At 57.1% G+C, this 12720-nt stretch overlaps 1 protein-coding gene across 1 annotated transcript in view; it reads right to left on the bottom strand.

The window, feature by feature from the left end:
* The window catches only part of LOC104496530 (fibrillin-2-like), a gene marked incomplete at both ends in the record, with an annotated part of 26859 nt that overhangs the window by 850 nt on the left and 13289 nt on the right, over positions 1-12720 (bottom strand). Inside the window, 11 exons of the mRNA XM_010139662.1 lie at positions 217-336; positions 1128-1253; positions 1573-1698; positions 4007-4060; positions 4513-4788; positions 5494-5616; positions 6073-6198; positions 7436-7555; positions 8061-8204; positions 8841-9038; positions 9686-9838. Of these exons, the coding sequence (XP_010137964.1) occupies positions 217-336; positions 1128-1253; positions 1573-1698; positions 4007-4060; positions 4513-4788; positions 5494-5616; positions 6073-6198; positions 7436-7555; positions 8061-8204; positions 8841-9038; positions 9686-9838 (1566 nt within the window). The remainder of the gene's footprint in view (positions 1-216; positions 337-1127; positions 1254-1572; positions 1699-4006; positions 4061-4512; positions 4789-5493; positions 5617-6072; positions 6199-7435; positions 7556-8060; positions 8205-8840; positions 9039-9685; positions 9839-12720) is intronic.

Here is a 12720-nt window from a genome sequence, read left to right as displayed (position 1 = left end):
TCAGCAGGACAGGGAGCTGGCCCAGCTTGTCTAGACCCTGGTTTTCCCAAGGTTGGACCAGATGATCCTCGAGACCCTTCCAACCTGGTACCAACAGCCAAGAGAGAGGCCTCAAAGGATGCCCATCCCTAAGGCAGGAGCACGGGACTTGCTTCACGGGAAGGAACAACAAGGGGCGATGATGGGCCCTGCCGCCTGTCGAAGGTCCATCCTCACCCACGCAGATGGTGCCACTGGGGTCCAGCTTGCTGCCCGGGGAGCACTCGCAAGCAAAGGAGCCAGCGTTGTTCCTGCAGACACCGTTCACGCAAGGGTTAGAGGTGCACTCGTTGATATCTGCGGGAAGAGAGGGACTGTCACTGGAGTGAGTGCCGCTGGACCCAGTTTTCTGGGCCAGAGACTGAGGGAGAAGCAAAGACTGTGAGGAAAGGTGTTTTCCGGCTGTTTGGAGGATCACCAGTCCCGGGCACAGGAGTCCTGCACATGCACCTCAACTATGCACCACCCTCAAGGGGAATGAGCACGGACAGCAGACACCAAGAAATCGGTGAGCTGCTTCTCCAGGACGGGGGCTGGATGGGCTGAGGGATGCGATGGCCTCACTCAGGGCTGCTCCTGGCCAAGATGGAAGCAGCCACAGCGCTGGCAAGGCCTTCGTGTTCCTGTCTGAACCAGGTTAGAGGCAGTTGCCATTTTTTCACCTTCTCGACAGAAAGTCTTCTCAACATTGACGTGCAAAGTGCCAGTTCTCAAATGTTTGAGGACTTTGTGGTCAGGAAACAATTCCTCCCACTCCAGACTGTAAGCTCGCAATCAACCCCCCCACACTTGCAATTTTGGTCAGCTTTTAGCCAAAATTTGAGGGCCTAGAGGAAATCGTTCTGGTTTTCGGTCTGAAGAGCCCAGATGTTCTGGGTTGGGATGTCCAATGCTTGGAATGAAGTGTGAAATTTCTCCCTAGGCAAAAAAAAAACCCCACAAACCCAAAGCCTGGACCCGCTCCAGTCCAAACCACTGCGGTCAAAAGGGAACCAAAGACACATTAGACCTTGAGCTCCCTTTCAGGCAGGACCTCAGGCCTTTACACCTCGTGAAGACGGTCCCTGTTGCCTTCAGAGCCGTGTTACCTTCACAGGTATCTGTCTCCGTCCTGAAGACAAAGCCCTTGGGGCAGGTGCAGGTGTAGCTGCCGGGCGTGTTGCGGCACAGTCCGTTGTCACACAGCAAACGGTTGACAGTGCATTCATCGACGTCTGTGGGCAGAGAGACAGGTTTCTGAGCTGCACCACCAGCGTCCGCGCTTCTACCCTGCCAGCCCCACAGAGCCCCGGCAGCCTGAGAGGCACCAGAACGCAGCACCGTCCTCAAAGATACACAGCCTTAAATCACGAAGAGCACCTTGTGCTCTTCCACGTGGACAAGGGAGGGTGCTGGAGGGCATCAGCCGCTGCATCACCTCAGGTGGTCTGCAGCTGGCTCCCAGGCTCCTGCGCTGACCTGCCACCCTCTCCCCACCAGCACTGAGCTCCTGGTGCCCTCTGCCCTGCTGAGCCTGGGCTGCCCGGAACTCACCCACGCAGTTCTTGCCCGTGGGATCCGACTCGTAGCCCAGGTTGCAGATACAGCGGTAGCTCCCGCGCAGGTTCTCGCACATGCCGTTGGGGCAGATGTCTGGGTTCAGGGCACACTCATTGATGTCTGCACAGAGAAAGAAGTGAAATTAGATGGACCACAGCAAACAGAAATACAGAAAGCTTCCACCCCCTAATCCTTCCTTGTTCCTTGGCGTCCATAACCAGCTAGGACACCCCTCTGCAGAACTCCCTCCTTCCTGTCCTCCTGCCCTCCTGGTTCCTCCCTGGGAGCCTTGTTTCTCTCCGTCGGGTGCTGTGGAGCTGGGCACCTTTGCCCTGGGCATACATCGCTGATCCAGCACAGGACTCTGAGCTCAGGAGGAGAGAACGTAGGGGTTGCGATAAGCCCAGACTCAGTTCCACATCAAGGGCTGTCGAGTCCATCTGTTACATTCCTGAGTCTCCTTACAGCATCAATATCCCCAGTACCCGAGTCAGACCATTTAATTATCCTCCCTACTGGAAAATGTGGAAGGCAGAAGCTGTTTGTGCCATGAGCAGGATGCTGGGGCCAACTGGAGTGAGGGCAGAGCACGATGGACAACCTGGCTGCGCGCACACAGCTCTACCCCAGGGGACACGGCTGGGGACAGAACAGGGCGAGGAGTACTCGGCCGTTATGGAGAGTACGCTGTGGGCAGCTGGGCTGGCAGAGGGGCATGTCCATGGCTAGATGGTCACAGTAAAGCTCTTCTGATGGCAAAGCCCCTGTTATCTCCCAGCCCAGCCATGGCCCCCGAGCCGAGAGCTTGCACAGGCTCCCTGACCATGCTGCTGCCAGGCTGGAGGAAGGTCTGATCAGGCCAAAGGAAATTTCCTGTCTCTGCTGCTGACATAAAGAACTGTCTGACAGCAGCTTGGGCAGCCTGGAAAGAAGGAAGTGAGGACCTGTGGCCTCTGCCTGGTTCCTGGCCCTGGAGAATGTGTGATGGTGGTGGGGCAGGGACAGAGAGGAATGTTACGTTTTGGTGAGGGCAGGGCCTGGGACCAGGACCAAGTCCTGCAGGATGTCAAAACCTCACCTTCAAAGACTTGCAAAGTGCCTTGGACAAATCTGCCTCAAACAGAGATATCTGGGTGGTGCTGCAGCGATGGGCAGTGGGTACCACAGCCCCTGCTGCCCAGGAGCACGGTGATCGGGCTCAGGTCTGCAGGACGTCAGGCAGGGAGAGATGTGGCCATCTCTGCCACCACCCACCTCCTGCCTGCCCCCGCCACGAACAGCACCAGGTGCCCAGTGCACGCGGAGAGTACCCAGGAGGGTGGCAGCCAGGCGGGCAGCATCTCTTCCCCAGCATCAGCATCCTCTCGCTGCCTTTCTGCAGCAAAGCTCTGGTGTCCGGGCAAAGAGATTCCACCCTGGTGAGAACCAGCGTTTGTACAGCAGAGTCCCTCAGTGCCAGGGTGCCAGAGGGCAAACACCCAGGCCAGGGCTTCCCAGACACTGCTGGCCTTTGTCTCCAGCAGCTGGAGTTCAGCTCCATCCCCAGGGAAATGCAATCCTGCGTGCGTATCGTCCTGGCTGCGGGCAGCCATGGGCTGACCAGAGCAGGGCTGACGCTAGCTTCTTACTAGAAAGCGTCTTATCGTGAGCCTGAGGCTGGCTTCGGCCAAGACGCGGTGCCCTGGAAGGAAGCCCAAGAAGTCACCAGGGTTTTGCCTCTGGCTCCTTCCCATTTGGAAAGTTTCGAAAGGCCGTAGCTCTCTGGCTGCTTTCTGCTCTTCCTGCTAATCCAAGCACTGCCCAGGGCTGGCAGCGCAGCGCCTGCCTGACCTCCTGCCCGGCTCTCTAATCCAAAGCAGCCCCTTGGCAACCCATCCCAACACGCGCTTTATCTCCTCCCTCGCCCTGGGAGACCGTGAACCCTCTTCTGCCACCATAAAGGGAGCTGGAGGGCAGAGGAGGGACACAAGCAAGAGGATGCGATTGGTCATGCTCTCCATTCCCATCAACGCAGGGAGTAAAGCCAAGCTCTGTGTGTGCATCCCCAGAAACGGAGCTCCCACAGGGCGCCAGGACCAAGCACATGCGGTCCTCAGGGATGCTTGCTCAACGTTCACTCGTGGTGCTCAAGGGAGGAGAAAAGACATAGAGCATCCCCCTCCCCCCGTGCCCAAGCTCACGACCCACCCACGATGCTCAGTAACCCAGAGAGGAGCTCCCACGCGCACTCACACCCGCCCAGGCTGTGCCGGTGGCCCTGCGCTCACTCACAAACAGCTCGCATACGCACAGGCACGACGTGCTGACTCTCCAGCAGCGCCCACTCTCTCGTGGCTCCCCCAGCCACTTGGACACACGCACGCTCTGCCGACAGCGGCTGAAAAGCAAGCTGTGCCCATCTAGAAGCCGGCTTGTGGGATGCACGTACCTCTGCCGTCAGCTGTTATCCCGATGCCGCTGCTGCAGAGGGCCTGGAATTCAGCTGCGGAGAGAGCACGCGGAGTTGTTAGTGACGGTAATTCTGGGTAATGCCAGGTTTATCGTTTGGAATGTTGGCTACGGGCTCCCAAGCAGTGTCTGTTTATGCTTCTGCAGTGGGTATGTCAGAGGTGATAGTCGCAGTTAGTAACGCAACACCGCGAGAATCCCTGCAAGGAGATCGGCATCAGATTTGTGCATCCAACCTAAGCGTGCTGACTGTGTGGCATCCCTCTCCACCTGCTGATAGCTTTCCCATGTCACTGCCAAGCTGTCTAGGCCATCCCAGGGTCCTGTCGGGGACCCGGAAGGTCTCTGAGCACCTTCACGGCTTTTTACAAAGTCAGACTGAAGAGGAGCTCACCAGAGTTTTTGGCTGGGCCGGGTTGGACGGGCGATCCCACGGCGCGATCTGGGTCACGGCTTTTTACAAAGTCAGACTGAAGAGGAGCTCACCAGAGTTTTTGGCTGGGCAGGGTTGGCAGGGCTCTCCGAAGCCGTGATCTGGGTTAGCGCAGCAGCACTCAGACTTGGTGACTGCTCCTGGGAAGGGACGAGCGCACGTGCCCTTTTTGATGCCTCCATAACAAGTGCTGCGCATGTGGGTGTCCACGCAGACTCGTCCGTCCACCCCGATAGCCAGGCCCCCGAGGCACTCGCAGCGGAAGGAGCCCTCCGTGTTAATGCACCAGCCATTCATGCAGATTCCCGGCGTCTCACACTCGTCGATGTCTGAAAGAGGAAGCACAGACTGGCTGCTACCGACCCACAGGCAGCAGGACACACAGACAGGGGCTTTTGGACTGTTTTGCAGGGAGACTCAGAGCCTAAGAAGGAGCCAGGGATGCAGTTCAGAGCTTCACAACCCCTGTGTGCTCTGCTGGCCCTCCCTGATGGCCCAAGGGAAGGAACAGGGATCTGGGCTTCTTCAGTCTCCTGAGACCCAGCCCCTGCTCAGAGTGGCAGGGTCTGGTCTCTGCTCTGTTCGTGGGGCAGTGGCCCAGCGAATTCGCCCTGTGTCACAGCAGCGTATCACAGAAATGCTCTGTTCTCCTCCTCCTCTCCCCACCCTGCTTTCACAACCTGACCTTCCCGGCTGCGGGAGGTGGCACACAAACCATAGTGGAACGTGCTGTAGAGGCTGGGGAAGCTGTGGAGATGGCTGCTGCTAGCTCCACACAGAGCTTCACAGCTCCCCCTAACCCCATCAGAAAGAGCAGTAGAGCTCCAATTTGTGCTGAAGCAGAGGAGGTACAAGAACATTTTCCCTTGAGCCCATTCTGCTCTGAGGGATAACTTCTGGTGGCAGAGCAGGAGACGCCTGGCAACAGCCTTGGTTTTCTCAGCTCCCCTTGGCTTCAGACACACCACAAGTCCCCAGGAATATGGTCGGCAAGCTGGAAAGAGGGCAGAGACCAAGCTTGGAGACCTACGCACCGACACAGTACCGCCCATTGGGAGCCAGCACAAAACCAGGCTTGCAGATGCATTTGAAGCTGCCGTCCTCGTTGATACACATCCCGTTGAGGCACATGTTGGTTGTGGCACATTCATCATGATCTGGGGAAGACAAATAGAAAAGATGAGCCGAGCCTGAGAGCTGCAGCAAGACTCTCCTGCGCCCAAAACTCTCTCTGTCCCCCATCTCATGGTCAAAACTGCTTCTTACGGCAGTGGGGGCTCATCCTCATGGCAGGATCCCACTGGTTCTCCTGGGGTCCTGCTGCGTCCCTGCTGCTCTCAGAACCCAGCTCAGCTGGTGCAGCTCGCAGCAGGACTCAAACACTGGCTGCTGGACAATGTCCTGCTTCCCGACCCAGTCGTGCTCATGCTCCTGGACCCCACAACCGACACGAGCACTCCAGGAGCACCAGCACCCTTATAAAAACGCCCTCCTATTTCAGTCCTCCCGTTTTAAGCTGCACCCTGCCCTGGAGATGAAGGGAGTCCCCGGGGAGGACGTGGTCTCAGCTCAGTCCCCACCTCCCCAAGCCCATCGGGAAACACGGTTCTTACCAACACAGTTCTTGCCATCGGGGGTGATTTCGAAGCCAGCGTTGCAGATACACTGGAAGCTGCCGTCGGTGTTGACACAGAGGCCGTTCCTACACATCACTCCGTTCATGATGCACTCATCAATGTCTGGCAGGGAAATACGTGTAAGAAAGCAGCGGCAGGTGAAGTGAGGAGCAGCAACATGAGAAAACCTGGCCAGTGCTCTCAGACACCCAGAGCGTGCTCAGCTCCAGGCTCACACGCTCCCTCTGTATGAACTACAGGAGTTGGCAAAGATGTGGAAAAAGCTTTCTGCACACTCCCCGTTTGCACCTCAAACTATCCCAGGGCTCTTCCAGCCCACAGGAGACAGCAAAACCCTCAGACCCACAGCCACAGACTCCGGCCTGCCACAGATGTGGTCCCTGTGCCCCAGAAAAGCACGCGAGTCGGGGTACACCATCCCTGTCCGGCAGCAGGGCAGGTGCTGCGTGGTGCATCGAGCATGCCCTCGCTCTGAGACACACATCCTGCAGCCGCTTGGGCCCGTTTCTCGTCCTGAGAGCTCAGAGAGGTCACAGCTGAGGAACAACATTCAGTTTTGGCACCACACATTGGAAAAGATAAAGACAAAATGGAGGAAGTTGAGAAGATAAAACCAAGGACAATGGGAAGCTTAGAAACATTATGACTGAGAGGAGACTGAGACTTGCGTCTGTTTAGTCTAGAAGGGAGATGACAAGTTGCAGTCTCTCAACATGTAAAAAATGTGGTTCTTCGGTGTCTCCTTTACAAAGGGAACCACAAGAAGAATTCAGCTTAAAAGATTGACTTGGAGATTGGGAAAGCCTTTGCCGCTGTCAGGGGGGTCCTTTGGAACTCCCTTCATCAGAAGCCACCCAACAGAGAGATAAAAAATTCAAAGACACTGACAGGACACGGGACATTACCTTTTCAGCAGTCCCTCATCTAGAGCACCATCTTGCTGCACCACACTGACAGAAGAACTCGGTTAGAAATCACAGTCCCTCCACTGACACAAACGTTCCTCAAACCCCGTGTTTTGTCCAGACAAAGTGCTGTCACCTTTAAAGAGTTCCTGCTCTTGTGAAGGACTCTCTGAGTTCCCTGATCCCCTCCAGCCAGTATAAGGGTAGACAAAGGCAGAGGAAACCTCTCCTAGACAGACCTCAGGACACTGCCGGCAGCTCAGCTCAGCTGAGTTGTTCGGGGATCCCATCACACACCTGGCTGGGAGGTTGGCTGGCACTGGGACCTCCTAGTCTGCTCCCTCTTTACAACCATCTTCTGTTGGTACTGAGGTCTCTGACAACCCTCCCATACTCCTGCAGCACGTCCCAAAAGTAGAGACAGAGGACCTTACCGATGCAAGCCTGCTTGGTGGGGGTGCTCTGGAAGCCTTCGTGGCACTTGCAGTGGTAGGAGCCGGGGGTGTTCACGCAGTCGCCGTGCACGCAGGGGCTGCTGGAGCACTCGTCCACGTCTGCAAGGAGAAAAGCCTAAACCTGTGAGTCACCATTATACCCACCAAGCTGCCAGGGCAGGCAACACCTCCTGCAGGCTGCTGAGCCCGGCGTTGCAACACCGATGTTGGTGCCCAGAGCTCCAGCCGTCCCGTGTGACCCGTCCCTCAGCATTTCAGTGTCTTCCCAGCCACACAGCGGCTTCCAGCTCCTCCTGGTTGTGACCCACGCTGCATGCATTGGGGTAGAGGCACTGCAGCTGGGCTACCACCCCGCTCACCTTTCAGAGGAACATGCCCTAATTCCTCCCAGGTGGTTCTCTGTCGGTTCTGAAACAGCAGCAGCCCCTGGCTCCTCTCTGCTGCTCAAACCTCCATCCCTTTCTCCCGCTGGATGTAGTTCAAAGCTTGGCCACCCACCCCCAGCCTCTTGCGGGGAGCTCTGACAGGGCTGGGGCTGCTGGGGCAGCAGCTCGAGGTGCTGTGAGGAGCAGGCACGGGACACATTGGAGCTGACCCTACTCACCAATGCACTCTCCACGCACGTCCTGCTTGTAGCCCATGTTGCACTCGCAGCGGTAGCTCGATGGGGTGGGGATGCAGCGTCCGTTCAGGCAGAGGTTAGTGAAATGTTTGCAGATGTCAATGGTCTGATTCAGAGTGGCAGTTCCTGGAAAGCACAGAGACAGCGTCAGGTCGAGGATTACAGCTACCTCAACTGTCCCCAGGAAGCAGGTAAGTCCCAACACCGTGACAGATCAGTGATGCTCCTGGGTCCTGAACAACGCTGGGCTGCAGACACAGACTCAGCTGCCTCAGAAATCTCTGCAGGGTGCTGCAGTCCCTGGCACGCTCCCACCAACATGTCCAGGACAGCAGAGCCTCTCCAGGGTAACGTGGGAACCAATACTTATTGACATCCAGTGCATCGTCCCAGGTTCAGCCCTTAGCCCGGAGCTATATGGGCATGAGCAGAAGGGGAGTCCAAGGCAGTGGGAGAAATAGTTTTGTTTTGGGGAGGCAGAGAGTGAGGCGGTGACGTGAAAGCTTCGATCCTGTTTGGTAATTAGAAAGATATTCTGTGCTGGAGCCAGCCTCAGCTCCCCCGCTCTGCCAGCAGACACTGTTTGATCTGCCTCTGGGCTCAGCATCCTGCACAGCGTTAGTGTCACATCCCACCGCTCCCCCCGTGTCAAAACAAACCTCGGAGCTGTCTGAGAGCACGAGCGCACGGCTCAGAGAAGCGGGCAGAGCCGCTGCCCGTGTCCTGAGACAGGCAGCGCGGTAAGAAAGTCATTTTAATTACCGATGCTTGAACTTCCTGGGCCCATTCCAGGCAGACCTGGGATCCCGCCTTGTCCATTTGCCCCATTTGGTCCGATGCCTCCAGGCCCGTTGAGTCCAGGCCCAACACCATTGGGCCCGAATCCAGGAATTGCTGGAAAGTTCGCAGGGAACCCTGGCATGACTGGGAGCCCTTCGATGCAGAGCCTGCGGTACTCATCTGAAACAAAACAGCTGCCTCAGAGCTTTTCCAAGCGAGCCTGAATCCCCCTCCCACCACTGCCGGAGCGGAGAGAACAGAGGGATGGAGATGGACCGGCAGAGAGCGGAGGGTGGCTGCTGATGGGAACAGGGCAGATGGGCGAGGAGAGCTTTAACACCCTCTGCTCTGGAGAGGTGATGAGCTACAGCTTGCCAAGGAGTTTGGCAGCGGCTTCTTGGGGTGCATGGGACGGCTGGCACCGTGGGAGAGGACGGGACGCAGGAGGGTGCCAGACGCTGTAAAGTCCTGCCCTGCTCACAGCTGGTGACCAAAGAAGAGAAGCACAGAGATACATCTCAGGGCTGTCTCCTCGGCACCTCCTCTGCCGGGGCATTTGGCCCCGTGGTTCAATTGTGGTGGGAGCCAAAGGGAGCTGAAGGAGGTAGGAGGAAAGGGATAAATTCTTGCCTTGGCTGAACTCGTCTGGCTCAACTTCAGATGAGACTCAGGCAGGAGAGCCAGCAGCCCCATGTGACCTTTCCCTGGGTGTTATGTTGAGGATTCTCAACGTCAACCCTAGGACACCACTGGGGCCATCAGAGCCTGGAGCTGGCCCAGCAGCAGGTGGAGGTCCTTACCAGACCAGACCAGAGCGTGGCACCTACCAGACCCCCGGACAGGGCACATCTCTGGAGTCTGACCAATGGCCCAGCAACGCCCCGAGTCACAGCAGCACTGCATCTTGGTGTACTGGCCAGGAAGGTCCCCGGCACAGCGGCCCCCGATCAGAGCAGAGAAGCACGTCCCAATCCGCTGGTCTGCGGAGACGGAGAGAAGGAGACACATTCACAACGGGCCATCACCACATTCTTGGTCAGATCCCGAGTGCCCATTCCCAGAGGTATCTCTTCTGGCCATCCAGTGTCCCAAACTGCCCTCTTCTCTGCCTCCTACTCCCAGCTCAGGAGGTTCTCCAGCACCTCCACCTGGAGCACGGCAAGGCTGTAGGGTCAGGCCTCATTCCCCAGTATCAGCTCTCACAGGGATGCTAAACAAGCATCCTGACCAGGAGCCACAATCAGGGAGTAGTTGGGTGATCCCTCTCCATCGGGTTGCCCAGCAGGAGCTGACTTCTTGCCCCACAGGAAGGACAAGCTGACCCAGCAGGTTCTGGCTGAATTCACAGAGCAGAGAACAGACGAGATCCCCCCTCACCCCATGCTTCCTCACTGCCCAAAGACACCGGCTGACTTACAAGTGTCTCCCCCCTCTCACCTCTAACACCCTCTGGTGTTAGTGTCTGTCTTGCTTATCTATATCACGTTTGTGACCAAGGGTTGCCCGTCGGTGCCAGTGTAACAGAACACAGGGCTCTGAAGTTGGCCTCATGGAAGGCAGCGTCTTCTCCTGGGCTGTTGGACCCAGCATGAGGTATTTTCCTCTGACTTCTGCCACTAAAAACACTTGCCTATGACAAAACCAAGCTGGCACAGCCTGCTACTATTTTGAGGGTTCCCAGACAGCGAGCGGGCATTCCCCAGCCGCTCCTGCTCTAGGCTGAAGCCTTGGCTCCACCAGCCCTTTCCCTCATTCCCACTTGCTCCAGGACAGAGCTGGCAGACCAAGCTGGTCAGCCGTTTCCTGCACCCCTCTGGTCAGGCTGGGGGTCCAGGTCCAGCCCTTCCAGCGTTAGTGATCCCTGATGCTGTGCTAAACAAGGACCTTCCCACAGCCACCGCTGTCCCGTGTGGTCCTGCGCATCTCGGGCTTGGCAAGGACACGCCTCTGCTTCCCAGAACGGATTTAATGGCAAATGTCCATGAGGAAACATTCCTGGTCAGGTACCAGTAGTCCCAGCACCACTCACTAAGCACATGGAGCTGTTCCCAACCCCACATCCCACCAGGCCGGTCACTCCCGTTCCCAGTGGATGCCTGTTTCAGGTCACGGGTTAGTTCCCACAGCCTGGACTGAGCTGAGAGGAGAAGGAAGCCCTGGATGGTGGTCAAAGTCCACGAGCCCGGCCAAAGCCACAGACACCAAGCCTGGCAGCAGTGTTTGGTGTGTGTGGCTTCTGGACAGGGCCCAGGAGACTGAGGAGCTTTCACACGTCTAGCAGGCTCCGTCTGGCACCAAGCCCTCTAGGAAAACCAGGAATCTCCCACTCATTCATCTCCCGTCCTTGTTGCTCAAGTAAATTAACGAGGAGGTAAGTCTGGTCTGATTTGTCACCTGTGCCTCCAGCCCGACACCAGCCAGCAGGCTGACACTTCCCCGAAATACAACTGAAATTAACTGCACGGAGCTGTTTGATCTGTGGGCTGTGGTTACCCTTCCTCGCCAATCGCAGCTCAGCGCCTTGCAGAGGACACCGACCCCGTCTAACGCCAGGGTGACTCAGCCAGCAGGCTGACACTTCCCCGAAATACAACTGAAATTAACTGCACGGAGCTGTTTGATCTGTGGGCTGTGGTTACCCTTCCTCGCCAATCGCAGCTCAGCGCCTTGCAGAGGACACCGACCCCGTCTAACGCCAGGGTGACTAAACCAGCAGGTCTTTTCTCAGCTACATCCCTGCCACCATTCTGCAGCTCCGGGCGCAGCGTGAACTAGTCCCTTTTAGGAAACTAGTCACCAAAGGGACTTGCAGAAAGACAGACTAGGAGAAGGGAAACTTGAGTGAGGGGTCTGAGTGCAACGCGGGGTTAGATCCCAACCCTGGCAAAGGGAATAAAACCACACGGGGGTTTGGGTCGTCCCAAGCACTTGATCTCTGGCAAGAGACACAAGTGAAAGAGCAATGCCCATCTCCACGGGCTTCAGCAGATGCTGGCGGGCAGAAGAGAGCCGTGTTTCCACAGCACGTTGACAGGTTGATGTTCCTTCGCATCAGACCACAGCCCCCTCCTACTCCAGAAAGAAGCGGAACAAGCCAGAGCAGGATCGTGGGGCCATTTGGCAAAGCTGCACCTCAAACCCTTGATGGGACTTCAGCTTAGTGAGCCCTTAGGGCTGAGCTTAAATGGACTTCTAGAAATGAGGGTGGTGGTTTGGAACAAACCCTTTGGGCATGAGAGAGGACAGATCCCAGCCAGCTCCTTCTCATCTGTGGGGCGCTTGCTGTCCCCAGAGCTGTGACACACGGTGACAGCCAGCCCAGCAATGGGCTGCTGTGATTCGGAGAACGCGACCTCCTTCCCCACAGACAGACGTGTGCTGACAAGTTTGACAAGGCAGGGAGGTCACAGCAGTCTGTGTCACAGAGGGAACGGGCCAGCCCTTGTTCATCTGGACAAACGTTTATTAAACTCAGCTGTCCGTGCTGCAGTTCGCAATAATCCCTCAGAAATGAAGGTCAGAACTAATTGAAAACTCATCTGGAGCTGCCTTGGGCAGAGAGAGGGGTGGATGGAAAGAACAGTGGGTCCCTGCAGTCCCTCTGTGACCTCCTGCAGGACCACCCACACGCTGGAAGGATGAGCACAAAGCCGCCGTGGTTCTGTTCCGCCTTCCTCTGCAGCTGTGAAGGGAGCAGGTCTGCACAATGACCTCCGTAAATCAGATAACGCTGCAGGCGAGAAAGGAGCTGAAATTCCACGTGAGATTAGGCAGCGCACAGAGGTGGGGGATAGAGCCCGGGGCTGGCAGAGGCCGCTGGCTCCGAGAGGCGCAGCCACGAGCGGCAGAGCAGGGGGCTGCG

The sequence above is a fragment of the Buceros rhinoceros genome, unplaced genomic scaffold (genome assembly GCF_000710305.1).
Source record: "Buceros rhinoceros silvestris isolate BGI_N320 unplaced genomic scaffold, ASM71030v1 scaffold5337, whole genome shotgun sequence".
Classification (NCBI taxonomy): domain Eukaryota; kingdom Metazoa; phylum Chordata; class Aves; order Bucerotiformes; family Bucerotidae; genus Buceros; species Buceros rhinoceros.
This window is presented reverse-complemented; position numbering and strand designations above follow the sequence as displayed.